Source organism: Pseudorasbora parva, chromosome 10 (genome assembly GCF_024679245.1).
Source record: "Pseudorasbora parva isolate DD20220531a chromosome 10, ASM2467924v1, whole genome shotgun sequence".
NCBI lineage: Eukaryota > Metazoa > Chordata > Actinopteri > Cypriniformes > Gobionidae > Pseudorasbora > Pseudorasbora parva.
In genome coordinates, this window is record NC_090181.1 from 32,571,669 (window position 1) to 32,594,693 (window position 23,025).

Consider the following 23,025-nt stretch of genomic DNA (forward strand, 5'->3'; position numbering starts at 1 on the left):
ACCCTGAGAGTTTTGAAGAAGTGTAAGCACTAGTCTTCATCATTGCTTTTACTGCCAAGGATTTGACTTTGGAAATGAAAGTCAGTCAAGGCCATGAAAATTTATCTGAACAGCTTCACTGAGTTCATGAGTTATGAGTTGGAACACAAATTAATCAAAATCCAGTACCATATGTGCCTGTAATGAACATTAAATATTTTGTTGTTGTTGTTGTTGAATATTCTGAAATAGTTTGTGTTATTGAAGTAAAATGTGTCGCAAATGATGGTGTCCCAGGAAACACTCTAAATCCTCATGTGTTCTTATCTTCCCCTGTACTGTCTTCCTAGAAGAGGGCTTTGTGACTTTGTCCTGGTTTTAGACCAGCAGACAATCAGCCTCTCTCTGATTTGCCCATCTCAGCATAGAGGATCACCCGTAAGCCTGGCCTACTGCCCTCGGCTCAGTGCGGATGAATGGGAAATGTGGAATAAAGGCTTTTCTTTATTGCGCTTCATGCCGACAGAGAACGTCACCCTCGCCATCCTGGAATATGCTGATGTTAGCATGTTTTCAGCCAGGATCACCACTATTAATCTGATGTGCTCAAACACAATATATAAAATGCTCTATAATATATATTGATTTTTTATTTTATTTTTTTAGTCTGAGAAGACAGTGGGGCAAAAAAAGTATTTAGTCAGCCACCAATTGTGCAAGTTCTCCCACTTAAAAAGATGAGAGAGGCCTGTAATTTTCATCATAGGAACACTTTATCTATGAATAAATGCAGAAAACCACATTGTCTGATTTTTTAAAGAATTTATTTGCAAATGATGGTGGAAAATAAGTATTTGGTCAATAACTAAAGTTAATCTCAATACTTTTATACTCTTTGTTGGAAATGACAGAGGTCAAACGTTTTCTGTAAGCCACCACAAGGTTTTTACACACTGTTGCTGTTAGTTTGGCCCATTCTTCCATGCAGATCTCCTCTAGAGCAGTGATGTTTTGGGGCTGTCGCTAGTCAACACGGATTTTCAACTCCCTCCAAAGATTTTCTATGGGGTTGAGATTTGGAGACTCCAGGACCTTGAAATGCTTATTACAAAGCCACTCCTTCGTTGCCCGGGTGGTGTGTTTGGGATCATTATCATGCTGAAAGACCCAGCCATGTTTCATCTTCAATGCCCTTGCTGTTGGAAGGAGGTTTTTACTCAAAATCTCACTATACATGGCCGCATTCATTCTTTCCTTTACACAGATCAGTCATCCCAGTCGTCCCATCGACAGACGGATCAGTTGTCCCATCAGAAAAACAGACCCAAAGCAGGATGTCTCAACCCCTATGCTTTACAGTAGATTTGGTGCAACTCAGCATTATTTCTCCTCCAAACACGACAAGTTAAGTTTTTTACCAAAAAGTTCTATTTTAGTTTTATCTGACCATATTCTCCTAATCCTCTTCTGGATCATCCAAATGCTCTCTTGTAAACTTCAAATGGCCCTGGACATGTACTGGCTTAAGCAAGGGGACATTTCTGATATTGCAGGATTTGAATCCCTGTAGGCGTAGTGTGTTACTGATGGTAGCCTTTGTTACTTTTGGTCCCAGCTCTCTGCAGGTCATTCACTAGGTCCCCCTGTGGGGACCTGGGGTTTTGCTCAACATTCTTGTGATCATTTTGACCCCAGAGGGGGTAAGATCTTGTGTGGAGCCCAAGCTCGAGGGAGATTATCAGTGGTCTTGTATGTCTTCCATTTTCTAATAATTGCTCCCACAGTTTATTTCATCACACCAATCTGCTTACCTATTGCAGATTCAGTCTTCCCAGCCTGGTGCAGGTCTACAATTTTGTTTTTGGTGTCCTTTGGCAGCTCTTTGGTCTTGGACATAGTGGAGTTTGGAGTCAGACTGTTTTAGGGTTGTGGACAGATGTCTTTTATATTGATAACGAGTTCAAACAGGTGCCATTAATACAGGTAAAAAAGTGGAGGACAGAGGAGCCTCTTAAATAAGAAGCTACAGGTCAGGTCTGTGAGAGCCAGAAATCTTGCTTTTTTTGTAGGTGTCCAAATACTTATTTTTCACCATAATTTGCAAATAAAGCGAAATTCTAGATTTTCACTCTAGTAAAAAAAAAAAAAAAAAATTTAAACCTGCTAAACAGTATCAATTTTATAATAACCACTCATCAGTTAAAATATGTAATATTTAGATTTATTTTTGTTTGGTATCGAATGTAACATTTAATTAGTGTTTTATTTTTTACATGTATATTTTTGTTATTTAAGGCTGTGTTATTTTAATAATATTTATAGTATTTATTTATATTTTGAATGCGCTTTCATTTCATAATTTCAAATTTCTTTTTATAAGTTTTATTCATTTTGTTAGTTTCTTATATTTCAATTTAGCTTTCATTTATTTTTATTTCAAGGTTAACTTTAGTAATTTTATTGCCTCAATTATTACCTCAAGTTTTTGCAATTTAAGTTTGTCATCTAATATTTCAATTTGATGTTATTTCAATTTCTTTTTTTAAACATTTTATACATTTTAAGCATAGACTGTAAATCTTTGTAAAACATTATACTGTATTCGATCTTCCAGGACTGAAATTGCACTTCAATTGCATTTCAAGTCCCAGATCATGCAGCGTGTGTGTATCTCTGGTGGAAGGTTCTGAAACTCTCTTTCTAGAGTCTGAACCTACATCTGGTCAGCAGCCAAGATCTTTAAACACTAAACCACAAAATGGCCACTTGAACGCTCAGTCACATTGTTGCCATTTATTTTCCTAACGCTACAAATGATCTTCTGTTTCCTCCCACAGATTATACTACTCCGACCCTCATCCGTCCAGAGCGGTGGAGCTGCTGCGGGTGGGGAAGCTGCAGCACTACCTGGGCCGACTGAAGGAGGCTCAGGGGACCTTCACACAGGTCTGTTATCACATGATCTCTGGCCCTATAACCTACTACAGAGAGATCGGGACTGTAATGAGACACTCGAGGATGATTCTGCCCCGTACTCGAGATTGACGATTGTCTGATTGCTGTCTAAACGGTGGTATGGATGTCTCCGCATTGACTTTACCGTCTGTCTGCTGATGTCTGATTAGATTTTGTTATAATGCTCCGTCGGAGTCAGGCAGACTGTGCAAATGGCAAAATAAGGACAAATGTTGCACAAATGTTTTTTTATCTTGAAACTTAGAGAATGTTGGCCAAAGGATAACAACCTGTGGTTTTATGAAATGGCTGAGAGAATTAATTTGACCTTTTATTTATTATGAAAGAGTGTTGTTATGCCACATTTCTTCTATTGCTATTTCCCAGCCAAACCCCACAGTAACATAATGGCTGCTCTGGACTCTCACAGCTCCCGTTTCAATCCTTTAAATGAATTTTCTTCCTTCACATGACAATTGACATCTCTCTTCCTCTTGCCCCTCTCCATCCTCAGGCCCATGACATCATGAAGGTGACCCACGGGACAGAGCATGCCCTGACTAATGAGGTGAGGAGAAAACTGAGCGAGTGCCAGGCCGAGCTGGGTAGAGTCTAGGCCGATGTGCGATACCGCACAACCTCTGCGTCATCATTTGGAGACAGACGCCGCCCCAACCCCTCTGCCTCTCCGCTGAGACATTGGGTGTCAATCAACATGCCTCTATATTAACTCTCAAATGGAATGTTTCAGGATGGTTGTGTCTGCCACCTGCTTTCGTGCCCCTGTGTATCAAACCAGCTGGTTTAAAATTCAACTGAAAAAAATTATGCACAGCTTGCCAGAGGGGGAGAAGCAACATTACTGCCATACTTTTTTATTCCATTTCCATATTTTTATATTTCAATTTTTTTTTCATTAAGAATGGTTCCACCGGCTGTCCCCCAGAACAGCTATTCACTTTTAACACTCAATCCAAAGAAGTCTGCTACCCATATTTCCAAAAGTCCTACTTCTAGGTATTTTGATCCAAAATGAATGGTTGCAACAAGAAAAATACTGTTAAATCTAAAGCATAAATTTAAAGAAAGCATCAGTTTTCAAATGTGCAGTATATGCATATATTGCCAAGTCTGTACATTTTGGGTCCATTTTTGCTTTGGACAGTATCTTTATCATATTAGTATTAAAAATGCATCTGACTGAGTGTTAAGTGGATTGTCAAATTAATATGTTTCACGTTGTTCTGTACGTCATGTTACAATTTAAATAAAATTATTCAAATAAGTTTTATTTTAGTTTTTTTTACACTATTGTATTATGTTTATTCTATTTTCTATCAGTTTTTTTATTTTATTTTATTTTTTACATATTGGTTATGGGCCTTTTTTATGTTTCTATTTATTTAATTTATTATTTTCAGTACTTTTACTTGCCCAGGCAACATTTCAAATGTTCAAATAAATAAATAAATAATACGTTTTTTTTTTTTCATTTTAATTATTTATAAATTCTATTAATTAATATTGAGGACCCTATCACCCGACACAATGCGATGACAGGCGCAACAAAAGTTTTTTTTTTGTTATTTTCATCCCGACGCAGTTATTTTTTTTTTATGTCCAGTGCCATGTTGTTAAAATAGCAAATGCAAATTCGCCCATGAATAGATAGTTGTGGCAACCTATCTTGTGTGGCCTCTGGCAACACAGAGTGTGTTCAGGCACATTGTGAATTGCCCACCATTCACCCCTCGCTTTGAAGCACAGAGGCCGACACGCAACAAACATGTCGTCGTCTGAGACAGCAGAGAGTGACTAGCGCTCTGTAGAGAAGTTTGTCTGTTTAGGGCTACTGTAGAAACATGACAGCGCAAAATGGTGACTTCACTTATAAGGTGTATAAATCTTGAAATGGCTCATTCTAAGGTAATAAAAACATAACGGCTCATTATGTAAGGTGTTTATACACCACTGAAAACAAAATTTTCAAGAAAACAAAGTTTTCAGTACACACTGCATCTTTAAAGGGCGAGTTTGTAATATGCTCCTATACACAACACACATAAACTCTGCTTGTTACACACACAGGGGCAGCACACAAACATGCCAAAATTACAGTTGCAGCACACAAACATGCCAAATATTAAAAAAGAAAGGATCACAATGTAAAAGATTATTATTGTGTACATACAGATAAAAAGGCCTGCATATAATGGATAGTCACTGCATGTATCAGAAAGACCTATTTGCAGTATTGACGAATGGAAGTTGCTAATAATTTAACAATCTTGCCGATACACACATGTATTTAAACTAACTCGTCAGGTTGATGGCATCTATGTTCCACCATGTAAATAGCGAATCCACCATGGTGCAAGAGCAACTGGCTATTTATTTCAGCTTCTTTTCAGAAACGATTTATTTATTAATTAATTTTTATTGTGACAAATGTCTTATTGCAAAACATCAGGGGCCTCATTCATAAAATGTTGTGTAGAAGACATCCTACATTTGATCTTACAATTATTTCTCAAATATGCACACGTCACGTGTGATTAAATGAACAAACATACGCAACAAAAATCGAGCGCAGCCTAACAGTTCAGCATAATGTTTGGTCAAATGGATACAAAAAAACTGAAAGTCAAGGAAATGTTTGAATCGATTAGTGTGTTGTTTGGAACAAACCTGGGAATATCCATTATCACATTTACCCAAACTCCTGTGAGGTAGCTTTGACAGATGACTTCAGTTTGCTTTTGATTTAATTATCACATAATCAGCTGTTGTGAAAAGCAACACCTTTTCAGCAATAACTGTTTTGCTTCAAGAACCGTTCCAAACAACACACACCTCAGATTTGTGCTGTGGTTTCTCATCATTAACTTCAATCAGAGAGAGTTACTCTAACAGTCTCATTTGCTCAGATTTCAAACAGAATTTTTGTTTTGTTTTTAAGCTCTTCTTCTACCATCTGGAGTGTGTTGTTATTACGGTTCAATCTGATTCGGAATGTGGGTCATTCCTACTATCCAGTAAATGTCCATGTCCCCATCATATGATTTAATATTTTGTATAAAATATGAAATCAGTTTTTGAAAATAAAAAAGGATATTCGGTTTCACAGTCATCACAGTTAAGTGATAAATTGAATAATTTCAGTACTTTGGTTTGAAAAGATGTTTCTATTTATATGCTAACATGAAAAACTGGCATTCTATTAAGAAATATTCCAGGTGTTTCACCGATGAAAATGACTTAAAGAAAATATCTTCCTGAGCGTTTCAAAAGCATGTGGAGCCGTCTGCTCTCTAATCGGCGTTATTTGATGTCAGCTATTTAACACACTTGCTTTTGTTAAGGGGGGGGGGGGGTGAAACACTCAGTTTCAGTCTATCTCATGTCAATCTTGAGTACTTATAGAGTAGTATTGCATCCTTCATATCTCCGAAAAGTCTTTAGTTTTATTATATTTATAAATATTTATTATAAAATAAATATGGGCTGTACCGAGTCTTTCCGGAAACAAACGAGCTCCTGGAGGCGTATCGTGTGGGCGGAGCTAAAGAATGACGATCGCGTAAAGCGGTGACGTCCTCAAACGTGGAGAAACCCATCGCTATCGATCTCAGCGAATAGATATGATCCAGAATCATTCGGAGGCTGAAATAAATTGAACAGGAGAAACAGCAACAGCAGGACGTCCGTCTCTGTGGTATGTACTGTATTTAGTGGCATGTCAACATTTGTGTGTGTTTACTCGAGTTTATGAGGACATGATTCGGTTTATGGACTATTGTATGCGACTAAACCTTAGCAGTAGCAAGCAAAACGGTTTTGCACGTCAGACTAGTGTAACGTTATACATAGAACAACAATGAACTCTGTTAGCGCATTTGAATGATGAAGCACGCGATCGTGTCGTTTCTGATGTTTACTCACGCGACGATAGCCAACAGCACAGACATTTGAAGCAGTTTTACTCACATGCTGCCTTCCCGTAATGCTGTGCTGAAGCGTTGAAGTCACCCATAGGAATAAAGTGGAGCGCGGCGCCTGGATCAACTGGATCTGCACCTGAGAGAGTTTATGGGCGTGCATTTCCTCTCTCGCTCTAATCGCGCGCGACGTCAAGCCGACCCATACTCGAAAAAAACTCTCCGAAACTTGTGAGAAACCGGAAGGAGTATTTTTAACACAGAAATACTCCATCAAACGTCCAACATTAGTTTTTGAAACTTTATCCATGTTTAGGATGGGAATCCAAGTCTTTAACAGTGTAAAAAGCTCAGTATGCATGAAACAGCATTTCACCCCCCTTTAATGACATCATCCTCCAAGAAGTGATGTCATTTTGATGGTGAAACAACATCACAAACATCAGTAAGTGATGTGTAAATAATCAAATTGTTCATTTGGGTTGGACACCCCTGGTCTAGTGGATTTGTAACAGTCTGGGTCAGCACAGATGACTTGTCACTAGCCTATTTCTCCGGACATTTTTCCAGCACGTTATTTTTGCTAAATCTTTTTAACCCTCATGAGTGTCGGGATACTGATAGATGGGGATTACACGTCTCATACCACCATCCTCGCTTCTCATAACTCCGTCCACTAAAGCAAACAGCGTTTCGAGGTGCACTTCTCTGAGATGGAGATAACATCTTTCTGTTGGATAGAATGGGGCTTAAGAGGAAATAGAGGAAGTTGGTATAGAGCGACGAGTTGTCAGCAGTCCTATCTCTAACTCGCACTATTGAGCCCTTTGTTGAGCCCATGACATCATTTCTCACAAAATTTGAACATATCCAACCATAAACCTTGTCCAATTAGACCAATAATCCAAAGTTGTTTTTTTAACCTAAATAAAAAAAGGTTTTACAATCAAACAAAGTTTAGTGTTTTGTTCTTCCCGCACTTACAGTATATATTCTTCTCATATTTTGATGGTTTATTTGAAATTGTAGCGTCATTATAAATGTTACTTAAAAGAAATATGGTTGTACAACCACTAATATTCACTAATCAGGCATAACATTATGACCAGTGAAGTGAATAACACTGATTAGCTCAGCTGTCACCTGTTAGTGGGTGGGATATATTAGGCAGTAAGTGAACATTTTGTCCTCAAAGTTGATGTGTTAGAAGCAGAAAACATGGGCAAGTGTAAGGATTTGAGTGAGTTTGACAAGGGCAAAATTGTGATGGCTAGACGACTGGGTCAGAGCATCTCTGAAACTGCAGCACTTGTGGGGTGTTCTGGTCTGCAGTGGTCAGTATCTATCAAAAGGGGTCAAGGAAGGAACAGTGGTGAACCGGTGACAGGGTCATGGACGGCCAAGGCTCATTGATGCACATGGGAAGCGAAGGCTGGCCTGTGTGGTCTGATCAAACAGACGAGCTACTGTAGCTCAAATTACTCAAGAAGTTAATGCTGGTTCTGATAGAAAGGTGTCAGAATACTCAATGCATCGCAGTTTTTTTGTGTATGGGGCTGCATAGCCGCAGACCAGTCAGGGTGCCCATGCTGACCCCCGTCAACTACCTAAAGCACCAACAGTGGGCACGTGAGCAAGCCGTGGTAAGAAGGTAAGCCAGCGGAGGCAGTGTGATGCTTTGGCCAATGTTCTGCTGGGAAACCTTGGGTCCTGCCATCCATTTGGATGTTACTTTGACACGGACCACCAACCTAAGCACTGTTGCAGACCATGTACACTCTTTCATGGAATCAGTATTCCCTGGTGGCTTTGGCCTCTTTCAGCAGGATAATGAGACAGCCAAAAATCAAAAATGGTTCAGGAATGGTTTGAGGAGCACGAGTTTGAGGTGTTGACTTGGCCTCCAGATTCCCCAGATCTCAATCGAATCGAGCATCTGTGGGATGTGCTGAACAAACAAGCCAGATCCATGGGGGCCTCACCTCATAACTTACAGGACTTAAAGGATCTGCTGCTAACATCTTGGTGCCAGATACCACAGCACACCTTCAGGGGTCTAGTGGAGTCCATGCCTCGATGGGTCAGGGCAGCAAAAAGGGGGCCGATACAATAACTGTTGGTCATAATGTTATGATCTGTGTATATACATGTACGCATACATGTAGGAGAATATCACAGATAAGTGTGATATCAGTTTATTTGTATTATTACAATGATATCTCCCACATTAAACATCAGGATCACTGGTAAGATGTGTTATTGTCTGTATTAGTCCTGTCAGGTGTAGGTGAATTATCATATTCTTGTAGAGCTCATGAACTCCCCTGTTCCTCTGATGTCTGATATGATTATCAAACTCCATCTTTAGATGAGGCTTGTTCATTAAAGCTGATAAAGATCCATCTTGTCTACAAGCGTTGGGGATCAGGCATATCTAGGCCTATTTAAAGAGATGTCTAAAATCAATCTGGATGTGTATTAAAATAATAACTGAATAAAAACAGACAGACTAAAGGTTGCTTTAATTCCTTTTTTATAAGCAATTCCATCAAAAAGCAGAAGACTCATGCTGCAGATTGCACCTGTACAAAAACGTGACTAGCTACTAAAAAAACCATAGTAGCTGAGGAAACAACCAGAAAGTTAAGAGAGGATTAAATTGAGAATTATTGTAATTAGCTGTGCCGAATAAAGCAGGAAAGGAATGCAGCTTCCAAAACGTCCTTTATTTACATCAGTCTGTATGTCAATCAAACTCTCATTCAGGCTCGGTTTTTCCCCCCAGCAGAAGAAATCATGCCGACTGTCGCAGTATTAACATCAAGCAATATGTTGACAACTTTTATCTCCTCTCATACATCTTTGTTTTTCCTTTCTATTCACGTGACTTAGTGAAAGGAGACGAGGTCTTCGTTTCGCAACCATCAAAGTGCATTAAGGACGATATTCGTTTAACATTGTACCGCGGTTCACACAATGTATTCGCTGAACAATCCACAGATGCCGAAGGATGTAATGAAACATTTCATGAATAAACATAGAAATTGCATGTTTTCTCATCTCCCACGATTTGGCGATAGGTGTTTAAAAAAACAACAACAACAGCTATCATATATAAAGAAGAACAAAAGTGAAATATATAAGTATATTTTATATATATATGGCATGAATTTAGCTACTGTACAATTTAAATGCATAGTGCTTCGCAGGCTAAATAAATTATAGAATATAAGCATCTCTGTCATACAGGCCTCCTGAGGTAAAAAATAAATAATATCCTTCATTCATTACATTGCCAAAAGCTCAAAAGGGCAGCAGGAATGTTGCTCCCCTTTGCTTTGGCAGGGGTCAGGGCAGGGAAGAGGAGTGAAGCGGGAATGGAAAAGCGTATGAAGTCTTTAGTTAGTACCAGAAACAGGCTATATACTCATCTATAAACGTTTAGAGCTGAAACTGTCTCAAGCACCATACATATGCTGTATATATATATATATATATATATATATATATATATATATATATATATATATATATATATATATATATATATATATATATATATATATATATATATATATATAAACAGGTTATTACTGTACCAAAGTGTCAGCACACTGACAATGAGACCACATAGAGAGAAGGCCAATGACCAGACATATGCACCAATCTGATCTGGAATGCTATACGAGTTGAAAGGGAAGTTTTTCATTTTCAGAAGCCAATTACTTAAAAATGTCCAAGAAGTTGGCATATAGCAAAAAGCCTTTTTTTATTTCTTTTTTTTTTATTATTGATATTAAAGATCCTTGTTGGTCCTGCCACACTGAGGATTCTTCTCGCCTCTCAACCGTGACACGCTGGAGCGGCCCAGCCCGAGGCGACACACTGCTGAAAATGCCAACATAACCGCAGGGGACGTGAAAAATCAATGAGCCGGTGCCAGAATCATTCTTCTAGATATCGTGCTGTGCCATTTCGTTTAATATGAAACACTCGATGTGGTCTCAGTGTGTCCAAGAATACAAAAAATTATATAAAACACACGTAACAGTTCATGTTGAATGTGACTAGTGTATGACAATACAAATACAAAGACAGGATCAAAGAGATTAAACACGTAATTTAACAAGCAGTGTTTTCATTTTCTTTTTCTCTTTACTTTTTTAACTTTTTTTGTTTTGTTTGTATGCATGTTTTTTTTGTTTTTGTTTGTATGCATGTTTTTTTTTTAAACTAGCACCATCTGTACACAGATATGGATTTTTTTTTCTCCATAGATTTCCAAGATATTGAAGTGTTCGCAAGGCACTTGTCGTCCTTTTTGTTCTGTTTTTCATTCATCTTCTTTAACGATTTGTTCTTTTATCCACATATGGTAATATAGTTTGTTCACAGCAAGCGAGCGAGCCATTTTCGCAAACAATGACTCCAAAGTTCCAAAGTGCTCATCCAGCTATGTGGGACAACGTTTTTCTTTTTCTTTTCATCAACTCTCCAAGTCCAGCGTTTTTTGTTCCCCACCGAAATCCATTTTAGAAAAATATTAAGCCTTTATATTTTCCCATTCATTTCAGCCATCATTGCAGTGATGAACTTTGTAACTTGCTCACATACACCCTGCTGAGCCTTTTCCACTTCCAATTGTCCATAATACTTGGCAAATCTTTTACCGTCGACGGCAGGTGATGTCAAAGCATGTGATCATCATCAGATGAGCTTTGCAGAAGTTGACCCGGTTCTCCAGTCGTTCCGTGACAAACTCCAGAGCTTCCAAGTACTCCAGAGAGTCCACTTCAAATGTCTGCTGAAGGTCAACTGCAAAAGTGAAGGAAACGGATGTTAGCTTGCAAAAGTTGAACCAGCACGCTCATATAAGCAACACTTACAATGAATGCAGGTTGTACAACTATTTACAAAATTCGCCCTATATTTTATTATATTTACACCAATAGCTGAGCCACGGGGGGACTGATATACATGTCTGCCCCTGCCCTCCATTTGTTTTGTCCTTGTCTTTGTGTGTGAGAGTTCATTAGCATGCGGTGACAATGGCAGATATACTACGCTTTTCAAGAAATATTGATAAGCGAGAAATAAGATGAGCGAGAAGAGGAAAAGTGGCATCTACATCTAAGCCTACTTCACCTTTTCACAAGTAGACAGCGAGTGAAGCGGCACCCGAGGCTTCCCATTTCCAGGACACGCATATTTAATCTATTTTTACTTGCGTACACTCACAATAAAAACAAATTATTGGAGTTTTATGAAATAAAGAAAACACAGGATGTGATTTCTACCATCTCGGTTTCCTTAACTTTAAGTGTGTGGAGCGCATTACAAAAAAATGATTGAAACTTAGCTATAGGCTAATACTTGCCACGCAGCTTTTTTTCTTTTAGTTTTTGTTCATCTGTATTTAAAGGACAACTCTGGTGTAAAATGAAGCTAGGGGTAATTAACAGATGGTTTCCGAGTAGATCGTTCTCTGGGATGCGTTTTCATGAAAATCGAATGTAAAGAGTTTTATCTCTAAAAACAGATTAGCTTATGACGCTAGTCTATGGGGCACAGAGTAAGTGAAATCGCTAGTTAATACCACTAACAAGGCTTAAAATAGCCTCACACTAACACAGTAGCATAATGAGGGGCCCTACATGCAAACCGAAACATTGAGAACTTTGTAAGTGTACAAACTGTTTAATAAGAAGATACTTTATAAAGACAGTATATTACGCGTTTATAGACAGGAGCCATCTTGGAAAACAGTCTAGATCAGTCGAGCCATGAATGCTGTGCTAAGTGATCTGGTCGATAGGAGTTAAGTTTGGGAAATGTAATTAAATGGAAATGTTTTATTTTATTTATTTATTTTCTCTGTTGCATTCAGTGCTTTTTTCCGGAAACAACGGACCATATGAGATTCCAACTCACAGTTCATCACTTAGCACAGCGTTCGTGGCTCGATGAGTCAAGACTTTTTTCCAGGATGGCTGCTGTCTGTAAACGCGTAATATACTGTCTTTATAAAGTATCTTCTTATTAAACTTTTTGTACACTTACAAAGTTCTCAATGCTTCAGTTTGCATGTAGGGACCCTCATTCTGTTAGCGTGTTAGTGTGAGGCTATCTTGAGTCTTGTTAGTACGGAAGCTTATTGCATTCACTTGAGAAAAAAAAATCTACTCTGTTTTTCTGAATTAATGACTTAATTATCTCAGAATTATGAGATAATTTTTCATGAATAATTTTTTTTTCCTCTGTTTTTCTGAATTAATGACTTAATTATCTCAGAATTATGAGATAATTTTTCATGAATATTTTTTTTGTTCTGTTTTTCTGAATTAATGACTTAATTATCTCAGAATTATGAGATAATTTTTCATAAATAAATTTTTTTTGCTCTGTTTTTCTGAATTAATGAGATCCCTCAAAATCCAGCCAAGAGCTCTATTTTAGCTGGATTGCATGGAAGTAAGCATGTCCCGCCTTTCAAATTTGTGCAGACAGCCGATCTCATGAAAATTAGTATAAATAGTAGTATAAATAAGTGTGCAATCTTGTGGAATGTATACGCTAAAATGAATTTTGGTGTGCATATGGTACACAGTTTTTCACGTGCTTATACGCACTTTATGGCATATTATACGTACGAACCCCCCATCCCACCATCCCCAACCTACTCAAGAGCATGTCATATGCATGCACGCGAAAGACTGTGTAGCACGTGCATTATCTCAGTAAACATTCCACACAATATACATTCCAGACGATATACATTAGACACGATTTCACACTCGTACTATTGATACGCATTACTATGTGATCGTGTTAAGATGATGCATCTGAAATGCATTCAGGCTGGCTACGTGGTGACACAAGAGACAATCAGGCAATTGTTGAAAATACTGGATCCCCATGGAGTGCAATAGCAATGTCAAGCAGATCAGAATGCTCTTTTCTGCTGTCATGAGCTCTCTGCACAAAGTTGATGCACTAAAAACAATACAATTTTTATTACTTAAAGACAGCAGTATTTCCCAGTCTCAAACCCAAAGTAAAATAAATCCGGATTAAATTTGAAAGGCGGGACATGTTTACTTCCATGCAATCCAGCTAAAATAGAGCTCTTGGCTGGATTTTGAGGGATCTCATTAATTCAGAAAAACAGAGCAAAAAAAAATTTATTTATGAAAAATTATCTCATAATTCTGAGATAATTAAGTCATTAATTCAGAAAAACAGAGCAAAAAAAAATTTATTCATGAAAAATTATCTCATAATTCTGAGATAATTAAGTCATTAATTCAGAAAAACAGAGCAAAAAAAATTTATTCATGAAAAATGATCTCATAATTCTGAGATAATTAAGTCATTAATTCAGAAAAACAGAGCAAAAAAATTATTCATGAAAAATTCTCTCATAATTCTGAGATAATTAAGTCATTAATTCAGAAAAACAGAGCAAAAAAAATTATTCATGAAAAATTCTCTCATAACTCTGAGATAATTAAGTCATTAATTCAGAAAAACAGAGCAAAAAAAATTATTCATGAAAAATTCTCTCATAACTCTGAGATAATTAAGTCATTAATTCAGAAAAACAGAGCAAAAAAAATTATTCATGAAAAATTCTCTCATAACTCTGAGATAATTAAGTCATTAATTCAGAAAAACAGAGTAGATTTTTTTTTTCTCAAGTGAATGCAATAAGCTTCCGTATGTTAGTGGTATTAACTAGCGATTTAATTTCACTTACTCTGTGCCCCATAGACAAGCGTCATAAGCTACTCTGTTTTTAGAGATAAAACTCTTTACATTCTTTACACTCTTTATACCTGAAAACGCATCCGAGAGAACGATCTACTCGGTAACCATGTGTTAATTACCTCTAGGTTCATTTTTCACCGGAGTTGTCCTTTAAGTGAAGTATATTTTGTGTATATTTATTCATTTTATGTTTTATCCATTCTAATCTAATTCTAATTTAACATTAACATAATTTTGTTGGTTAATGATTGGTTAACAAGTGTTGGTTGTTGGTCAGGAAAAAAAAGGAAATGAAAATCCCTACAATAAAGATAAAGCCATTATTGTGTAAAAAAAATCTAATTATACAAAAAAGTAGCTTCTGACATTGAATCATTGGTTCACCCGATTCGTACAAACGGCTAATTCATTCAGGAGTCAAGTAAATGGTTCTTTTTTTATAAAAATGGCAAATGTAAATGGTTCTCTTTATGGTCCATTGAATCATTGGTCCACTCAATTAGTTCAAAATGCAGATTCAGAAATGAAACACAACTGTGCATTGTTTGGATTCGGAGACGAATAGTACTGTTTTGTCATTATATTTCCTTTGCCAAAACTGAGCAAAACAGACAATATTGTGTCTAAAATTTCACAATATTAACTATATTTATTTACATATCTGTCTACGATAACTGTTATCTGTTGGATCAGTATCGCATTTGTACCCGTCTCGTGCTATTCTGGACAGAAAAACAGAACTTGTGTGATGTTACACTTGTTTCTGGTGTGATATTTCACTTGTTACAAGTGATATTGCTTATATTGTATATCATGGTGTAAATGTGAGGGTGTTTTCACACTGGCAGTTTAGTTCGAAATTGGGCACGGTTCACATGAAAAATCGGTAATGTGAAAGCTGTCATGTGGACCCGGGTTAGCTGAGCTCAGGTGTACCAAATTCGAGACTGCCAGAAAGGTGGTCTGAGTTTTGTTGCGTAGATGACAATGTATTTAGTTCAACAAAAAGCGTTTAAGGGATGATAGTGTTGATGATTTATCTTGGATATGAGCGAGAGTGAGTCTGCAGTGTATTGAGATCTGAGACTGATCAGAAACAATTGAGATCTGAGACCGACCACAACAAACGTGCACAGTGTAAAAACGCCCTGAGACTAAAACGGGCATTTCTAAAATGGTCATATCTTGGATTTTGAACTACATTCTGTAGGCTTCATCACAGTTGTTGACCTGCATCATATTTTTCATCAATCAACTTTATGAAATGTTAGATGACCTAAGTAGGTCTTGGGCGGGGCAAGTGCATTTTTACATGTTATTTATTTTATTTTTTACCATAACTAATTAATCTAATTAACGTGTTAAATCAACATCCCTAATATAATAACATATATCTATATTTAAGATGGGACCCCAGCCCCATTTTACGATGGGACCCCCCAAAAAATAAATTCTGGCTGATTCATACAGTATATGAATGACTATCGTTTTTTTGGACAAGAAACATTTCAGTAAAGTGATTTCATTGATGTCAACCCAAAGTGTCACTTACATTCAGTAGTCCATTTCTCTGGCTCCAGCATCAGATATTGTTTGGTTTGCTCCAGTTCTTTCTTTAGCCAATCGTACTTGGCCCGTACCTCTGAGATTCTTTGTTGCCGATGCTCCAAGATCTTCAGTTTGGCACTAAAGTATACCACTTCCTGAGGGCACAACAACAAGTTGTCTATAACATGTTCAAGAGGACTGCTGTTCAAACACTCTGCTGCTCTCTCTTCTTACCTTATTGCCTACGGTTCGCCTCCTCTGTAAACGTTCAACATCATCAATCTCATAAACCTTAATCTCAAAAGGTTCAGCTAAACCCCTCTGTGTGGGCCGGAGGGGACCGTCCACCCAGCGTACCCCTGGACTGATGACTGGCTTTCTTATGGGAGAAGAGGTGTCCAAGTTGAGGTTAGGGATTAGGCGGCGTCTCTGGGACCCTAGGGATGAAACAATGTCAGGATCACTATGTAAACACATTTTATCAACCTTGAGTTGCTTTGTAATTAGGCCAGACAAAAAAAGGCTAAATTGTCACTGTGCAGAGCCAAAGTTTAACCTATAACACTGGTACCAATTCAGATCAGCAATGAGAAAGACCATTGAGATAATACCATGGCAGCATCTTATCTGACCAGTCTGGGAGAACGAAGTCTATACTGAGGAATTTGCCAGAAGTGGTTCCTCTATTTGCATAGAAATTGACAGTTCCAGGTCTGCTGATATGCTATCTGATTTAGTACCAAGGAACAAGGTAATATTAATGTGTTTCAGCTTGTCATTTGGCCTGAAAACAGCACCGAAAAGGTCAAACTTTCAGTCCTCTCTCAATGCCTCAGAGAGAGTTCAGGAGAACATTAAGAATGGCTGTTGATATCAATTTGAACGGGTTTTGCTTTTAAATCAATCACCTTGCAAAGCCTTTTACAATGCTCATTTTCTTTGAGGTTTAAAACTGTACTGGTCTAGCTTTTGTGTCTGTTGTTCAATAGCCAGGATTTAAATTTTCAGTATTCCCACTATGCAAAGGTCTGTGGTGCTGAGAAATAGGGTACAATACTTTGCCTGAGGAAATTGGAGAGGAGGTGTGTATTCAGGAATTTAGGCAACACTAAATATTCAAAGACCACCCACAGCTAAGTTTGGCAAAATGCTATCAGTCTGAATCATAACAGATCATCCAAGCATGTCCAAGGGAGTAAAGCTGTTAAAAAAAGTTATGTTGCTTCCAACTATAATCTGGAATGAGTCCTACCAGCTTTTTAGTACAGTATTTTTTTTTAGCACAGTTCATTAGGGATTACATTAAAAAGAGATCTTTTTATTGTTGAAATGTAGAAAGATAAATGCCATGATGAGCCATCAGATGCACTTGCCAGGCTTGAGAAACAGACTATCCTCATAGAAGAAAATGAAGTTCACAGGAGTAAGTTGACATTTTCTACTATTGCAAACCAGCAACAACAGAATAGTAAAATAATTAAATGTATTTTATGTTGGTATTCAGGATTTTGAGTTAAAAGAAGCATGATTTAAATCATGTTATATTTTCTTACCTGTATTACCTCTTTTCTTTGAATTCTTTAGGCTCCTGCGACCGCTGACAGAACTGCTGTTCTCACTCATCGAGTCCTGAGCAGATGATGTGCTTCCAGTGGCCTCACTGTCTCGTATCATACTCTCATAGCCACTGCTGCCACCACTGTGGTAAAACAAGGCAGTCTTTCCCATGGCGGGAGGAAGCTCTCCACTTAGCACGCTGCTGTTATCACTGGCGTGCCCGCTACTGCAACGGTGAGGCCTTCTTGGGGCAGTGATCTTACTGTAAGGTGAGGGTAAAGTATGGACCACTGGTTTGTCCTCTCCTTGGACTGCTGCTCCTCTCTCTTCAGTGTCGGAAGCTCCTCGTCCTTGGGTAGTGCGAGAGCTGGCGCTACCTTGTAGAAGTTCAGAGATTCGTCCATTCACTGCTCTTAAAGGTAGCTTAGATACTAACCCTGTCCCCCTGTTGCGACTTAGGGACTGGGTTGACCATGAATTTTGGTTCTGGTTCTTTCCATTTGGGGGCAAACTTGAGCTCCGGTTTACTGACTGTGGGAGTGACTTGGTGGAGAAACTTAGTGTCTTAGTACTAGAGGTTGATAAGCTTCGAGCTTTGGGGCTTGCCATAAGGAGTTTACTAACTGCAGAGATTTTGGATTGACTTGCTTTAGGTGACTGTACATTGTTGTTGCCATTTTGTCCATTGGTGGGTGATGAGAGCAAACCACGGGTGATGCTCCTACCTGTCCTTGGCATTGTACTGTCTTTTGCGGCTCCTCCTTTAGAGCCCAGAGAAGTCAAACTCTCAGCTCTCTCCAAGGAACGACAGTCATAATGTATCCCATGGGACCGCCCTAAGGAATTGGTTCTGTTTGCTAATTGCTCAAGTTTGGCACTGAAAAGTCTGCTGCTTTCTACATTTGGTCCTTTATGTTTACCACCCAAGTCTTCAGGTGTGCTACCAAGGAAAGATAGATGCTGGTTTGGGTTCAGAGCATTTCCTTGATTATGCTGTGGGCTTGCTCGATTCTTCTGGTCAAGGCTAGATTTCCTTACAGGTGGCAATGGCGGGATTCCTTTCTGACGAGCAAAGATACCTTGCCTCCCAGCAGAACTTCTTCTTTCAAGTGTGGCTCTTGGACTGCAGGGAGTGGAGGTGGTAACCCCAAGGCTTTTATACTCTCCACTCATATAGCGGTATGTAGGGTCTTCCAGATCATCCTGCTTATTCAAGCGATGCCATGCACGGGGGAGACTACCCGTTCTCAGGATGTCTGCAGAGTAAACCTGAGTTATGCTTTCGGATGCATTAAAAACCATCTCGCATCCATCTACCACCCGGTTCATGGAATCAGGGGAACATGCTGCTTCACTACTCAAACTGTGCTTGTCAACTTGACATGTCTTTTTCACAGGTTCAGATGTTCTCTTCTCTGATTTGACATCACAGACCATGTTCAAAGGCTTAGTCTCTTCATTGCCCTCTCTTTTCATCCAAGGGTCATCAAAATTGATCTCACTTGAGATTGGAACAGGTGAGGATTTGGGATCTTTGACATGAAGAGTTTTGGTAAGTAAGCTCTGCACAACTATTGGCTTAACAGCAGCACATGGGTGAGTTGTGATATTGGTCTTAAAAGGAACATAGCCACCTAAGGTTGAGGACAATTTGTCTAGTTTGTGTTTTGTAGTTGTTTTTTTGTCATTCACTGTTGTATTGCAATTACTCTCTTTGTCTGCTATCTGTCCATTTGACACAGGGAGACCTTCAATGTCACCTTCTTCTTGAATTTCCAAAAGTCTGTCTTCAGCTAGTGCCTCACCTTGTCCAAAGCACTGCTGATTAACAAAGCTGTGACATGACTGGTCGCCATCACTGCCAGCACTCATTTCACTCAGCCATGAGCTGATTGAGGACCGACGACTAGCCTGGACGTCCCCTTCTATCCTGCCGAGAGGCAGGAATTTAGCAATGTTGACTTGTGAGATAGTGGCAGTGGTAGTGCAGGGAGCAGTGGTGTAATGTTCTAGGTCTTCACTAATGCTGCTAATGATACTAACAGGCCTTGAACCGGATGCCATGGCCTGCACCGAACAGTCACTATTAAAGCTGATGATACTGGTTGGTCTTCCATTTTCCATCATCCCACTAATTGTCAGCTTTTCCACTAGGGTGAACACCAGCTCATCCTCTCCATTGGGTTCCAAAGGATGCTTCAGCATAACTGTGGCTGTGGTGTCCTTCACATCTTTCTTATTGTCCAAAGGCAGCTGGGGAACATCATCACACAATGTCTCAGCTGATCCAAGGCTATTGGTAGATGATGATCTCTTTAATATCTGTGGACTCATCCCCACCGGAGAGGTTCTAGACTCTGGATTAAGCAAAGACTCGGTAGATGACTTTCTAGAGTCTAAATTAAGATTCTGTGAGGAGTGAGGTGGTGTACCAGGCATAACTCCTTTCTGGGTGTACACTTTGCAGCGTTGAGAGGGAGAGGATTGTGGTTTGTACTCTGAGGTTTTAGTAAGACTGGCTATTCCCAATCGAGGAGAACCCATAGGACGAGGCTTACTCTCACTGCTGCTCCCACTGCTGATGGATTCTCTGCTATCATGTAAGCTGGAGCTCTTGGCTCTCTGAAGAGGGGTTAGTTGCCCAATACCACTGCTACCAGTTACACTTCTGCTACTGGAGAGTCCACAACTGCCTGTTGAACACTGTGTCAGGCTTTCAATTATTGACTGAGCGATCTCTGCTTCTTCAACCACCTCACGGATCTCCTCCAGTTGCTGGTCAGAAATCCTCTTGGGAGAACTGGATTGATGACCCCCTTTAGCTACTTGACCATGGCCAGGCTCAAATTTGGCAGCTCTGTTGGCAGGGACTTCTTCAAAAGGGAATTCTGTAACTTCTTCTCTTCCATCAATACATTCCAGCCTCTCTTGTAGCTCCGCGAAAGTGTTACACTTAAGACAGTCCTTCTCCTTTTTACCGGTCTCAGCACCTTCCTCTGGCAAAGGTGGAAGTGACGGAGGATGAACGGTCTGCAAGGGTTGGACAGACTGTGAGGCCTGAGCTAGTGGGGCTACAACCTGTTGAGTTGGTTGTGTTGTCAAAGGAGCCTTGCCAAGATCTGCTTTGTTTGTATGTAGGGAGGGGATGATAGGAACAAACTCTGGAGGACCTTCGTTGTCTGTTAGCTCTTTGTCTGAAAGAGCTGAGCCATTTGGCCCCACATAGATAACTGTGTCACATGACTGCTCACTGCTGGAATAGTCTTCAGGGTCACTGGAGAGGTGTAGCAGAGGCATCTCTGAATCAACTACATTTCTAGAATGGATGGTTCTCAGTTGTGTTGGGCGACGCATTCTTCCTTCCTCACATGAGCTCTCACCACCAGAAGAACTGGATGTGTATTGCTACAAAAGAAAACATTTTACTGCATTTTACTAAACATGAAATACAATGGTGAATCTATTTAAGCTGAAAGAAATTTGTATAAAATTAAGGACACGGTCATACCACGCTTACTTTAGCCTTCTTCTTCTTCAGCCTAAGAACACGAGAGGCAATTTGAAGGGTGGAAAGTGTCTCTGAGAAGTTGTTGGGTGATGAGGAAATGTGGGCTATCATGGTGGTGCGGCAATTCATGTTTCCCAGGGACTCTCGTAACAGCATGGTTAGCTTGCTATCTCTGTAAAAACATGGCATTGTGGTATTTGTGTTAAAAACAGGTAAGATGCATAAACTGTAAGATGAATTAACCCTTTCAAAAACCTTTAAGATTCATTCAAAATCAAGGCTTTTGAACACCTTTCACTGAACACCCACACCATTTTTAGTAATTAGTCTAATCTTCTAAAATTACCCTTATTAATAATAAGAATGAATAGAACCTTTTTGAGCATTTTTATTTGCTGACCTTGATTCAAAATCCCCCAGCTCCCAGACAGTCTCTTTTTAGAGAGTGAGAGAGAGAAATAGAGACTTGGATTGGCATTTCCTGTTCTGTCTGCCTTCCCTATGACAACCATTAGAGGTGACATATAAAGCTGCTTTTCAAGCAGAAGTCAGCTAGCATTACGATACATTACTCAAAAATATCTGACCTATAACTTGAAAATATTGTCACACAACACAGCAACAGTGTAATGTGATTACAGTGATACTCTGTACTAATTATTTTAATGTTGGATGATGTGCATAAATATAGCTAGTGAAGTGTGTAGTCAATCTTGAGTGGTTATTAAGACAGTGGCCACATGGCTAACTAGGCATAAATTATATAAACATAATTTACAAACCATGATGTAGCAAAAATGTATCAGAGATATGCCATTAAAGATGCATTATGCAACTTTCCGTCCACAAGAGGGCGCCTATTCAAAACAAAGGTGTAGTTTGATGACGCCAAGTTTGAGCTCAGAATCTTGGGATATGTGGTCTTTACCTCACAGCCGGTGGAAAATAGGACTCTAGCAGAAATCATGTTCATGGATGCGGTTATTAACGTTACTGTAGTATGAAGCAGAGCAGGACTAAGTATTGTGGAGCTAAGCAAGGCCACTGGAGCGATGGTTGCCAAACACACGGCTCGTGAGCACCGGGGCTTTCATTATGACAGGACGGGACACAGTCGCAGGGCGCCTACACTATTTCTGCTTTTCCCGTCATGAGTATAAGGTAAAGCAGCTCTGTTTATCATATTAGATACATTTAAGTGTGTTTAAAATAATGTTATGGCGTTACTCTGTGCGTTCGCTCGTCGTTGCTGTGACATAAAGCACTTCTGCAGAATAAAACCGAGGGTAACGCAGATATGACGCAATTGACAGGTGACTCGCTCAAACGCTATGCTGACACGTCCTGGTCCTTAGTTAAAATAGCAATTTTCTCACAATTTACAAATAGTTGGAAACATTTGGGATATTGTAAGTACTCAACTGAACAAAATGTATAACACTGGCCTAGTGGTTTTTGGAAATTTCACTGCAAAAAAACAAAAATACTACATAGTGCACCTTTAAGATAAAATTCACCCCTTGACAACAACAACAACAACAACAAAAACCACAAAAAAAAAAAAAACCCACAAAAAAAAACCACAAAAAAAAACCTTATTAAGCTTGTAACACATGCAAAGTGTTTCTTGTTATTGCTTTTAATATTGTGCTCTAGAATGAACAGTGCATTGTAGTATAAAATCACCAATTAATATATTCAGAATTTATTTTAAAAAAAATCTGATTTCAAAAAAATATTCTATATTTGATCATAAATTAGAGAGGTTAAAAC

The 23,025-nt window shown here is 38.9% G+C and overlaps 2 protein-coding genes across 5 annotated transcripts in view; one reads left to right on the forward strand and one right to left on the reverse strand.

The window, feature by feature from the left end:
* The window catches only part of smyd3 (SET and MYND domain containing 3), a 286,640-nt gene extending 282,419 nt beyond the window's left edge, over positions 1–4,221 (forward strand). For both annotated transcript variants that reach the window (XM_067455895.1, XM_067455896.1), the window contains 2 exons: positions 2,817–2,925; positions 3,449–4,221. In XM_067455895.1, the coding sequence (XP_067311996.1) occupies positions 2,817–2,925; positions 3,449–3,550 (211 nt within the window). In that variant the 3' untranslated portion in view covers positions 3,551–4,221. The remainder of the gene's footprint in view (positions 1–2,816; positions 2,926–3,448) is intronic.
* A 6,222-nt stretch (positions 4,222–10,443) lies between these two features.
* kif26ba (kinesin family member 26Ba) overlaps positions 10,444–23,025 on the reverse strand; it is a 137,783-nt gene continuing 125,201 nt past the window's right edge. For 2 of the 3 annotated variants that reach the window (XM_067455897.1, XM_067455900.1), the window contains 5 exons: positions 21,253–21,424; positions 17,741–21,149; positions 16,422–16,624; positions 16,192–16,342; positions 10,444–11,687 (listed from right to left, as the gene is read on the reverse strand). In XM_067455897.1, coding sequence (XP_067311998.1) covers positions 11,539–11,687; positions 16,192–16,342; positions 16,422–16,624; positions 17,741–21,149; positions 21,253–21,424 — 4,084 coding nt within the window. In that variant the 3' untranslated portion in view covers positions 10,444–11,538. The remainder of the gene's footprint in view (positions 11,688–16,191; positions 16,343–16,421; positions 16,625–17,740; positions 21,150–21,252; positions 21,425–23,025) is intronic. The other variant, XM_067455898.1, reaches the window with a different exon arrangement.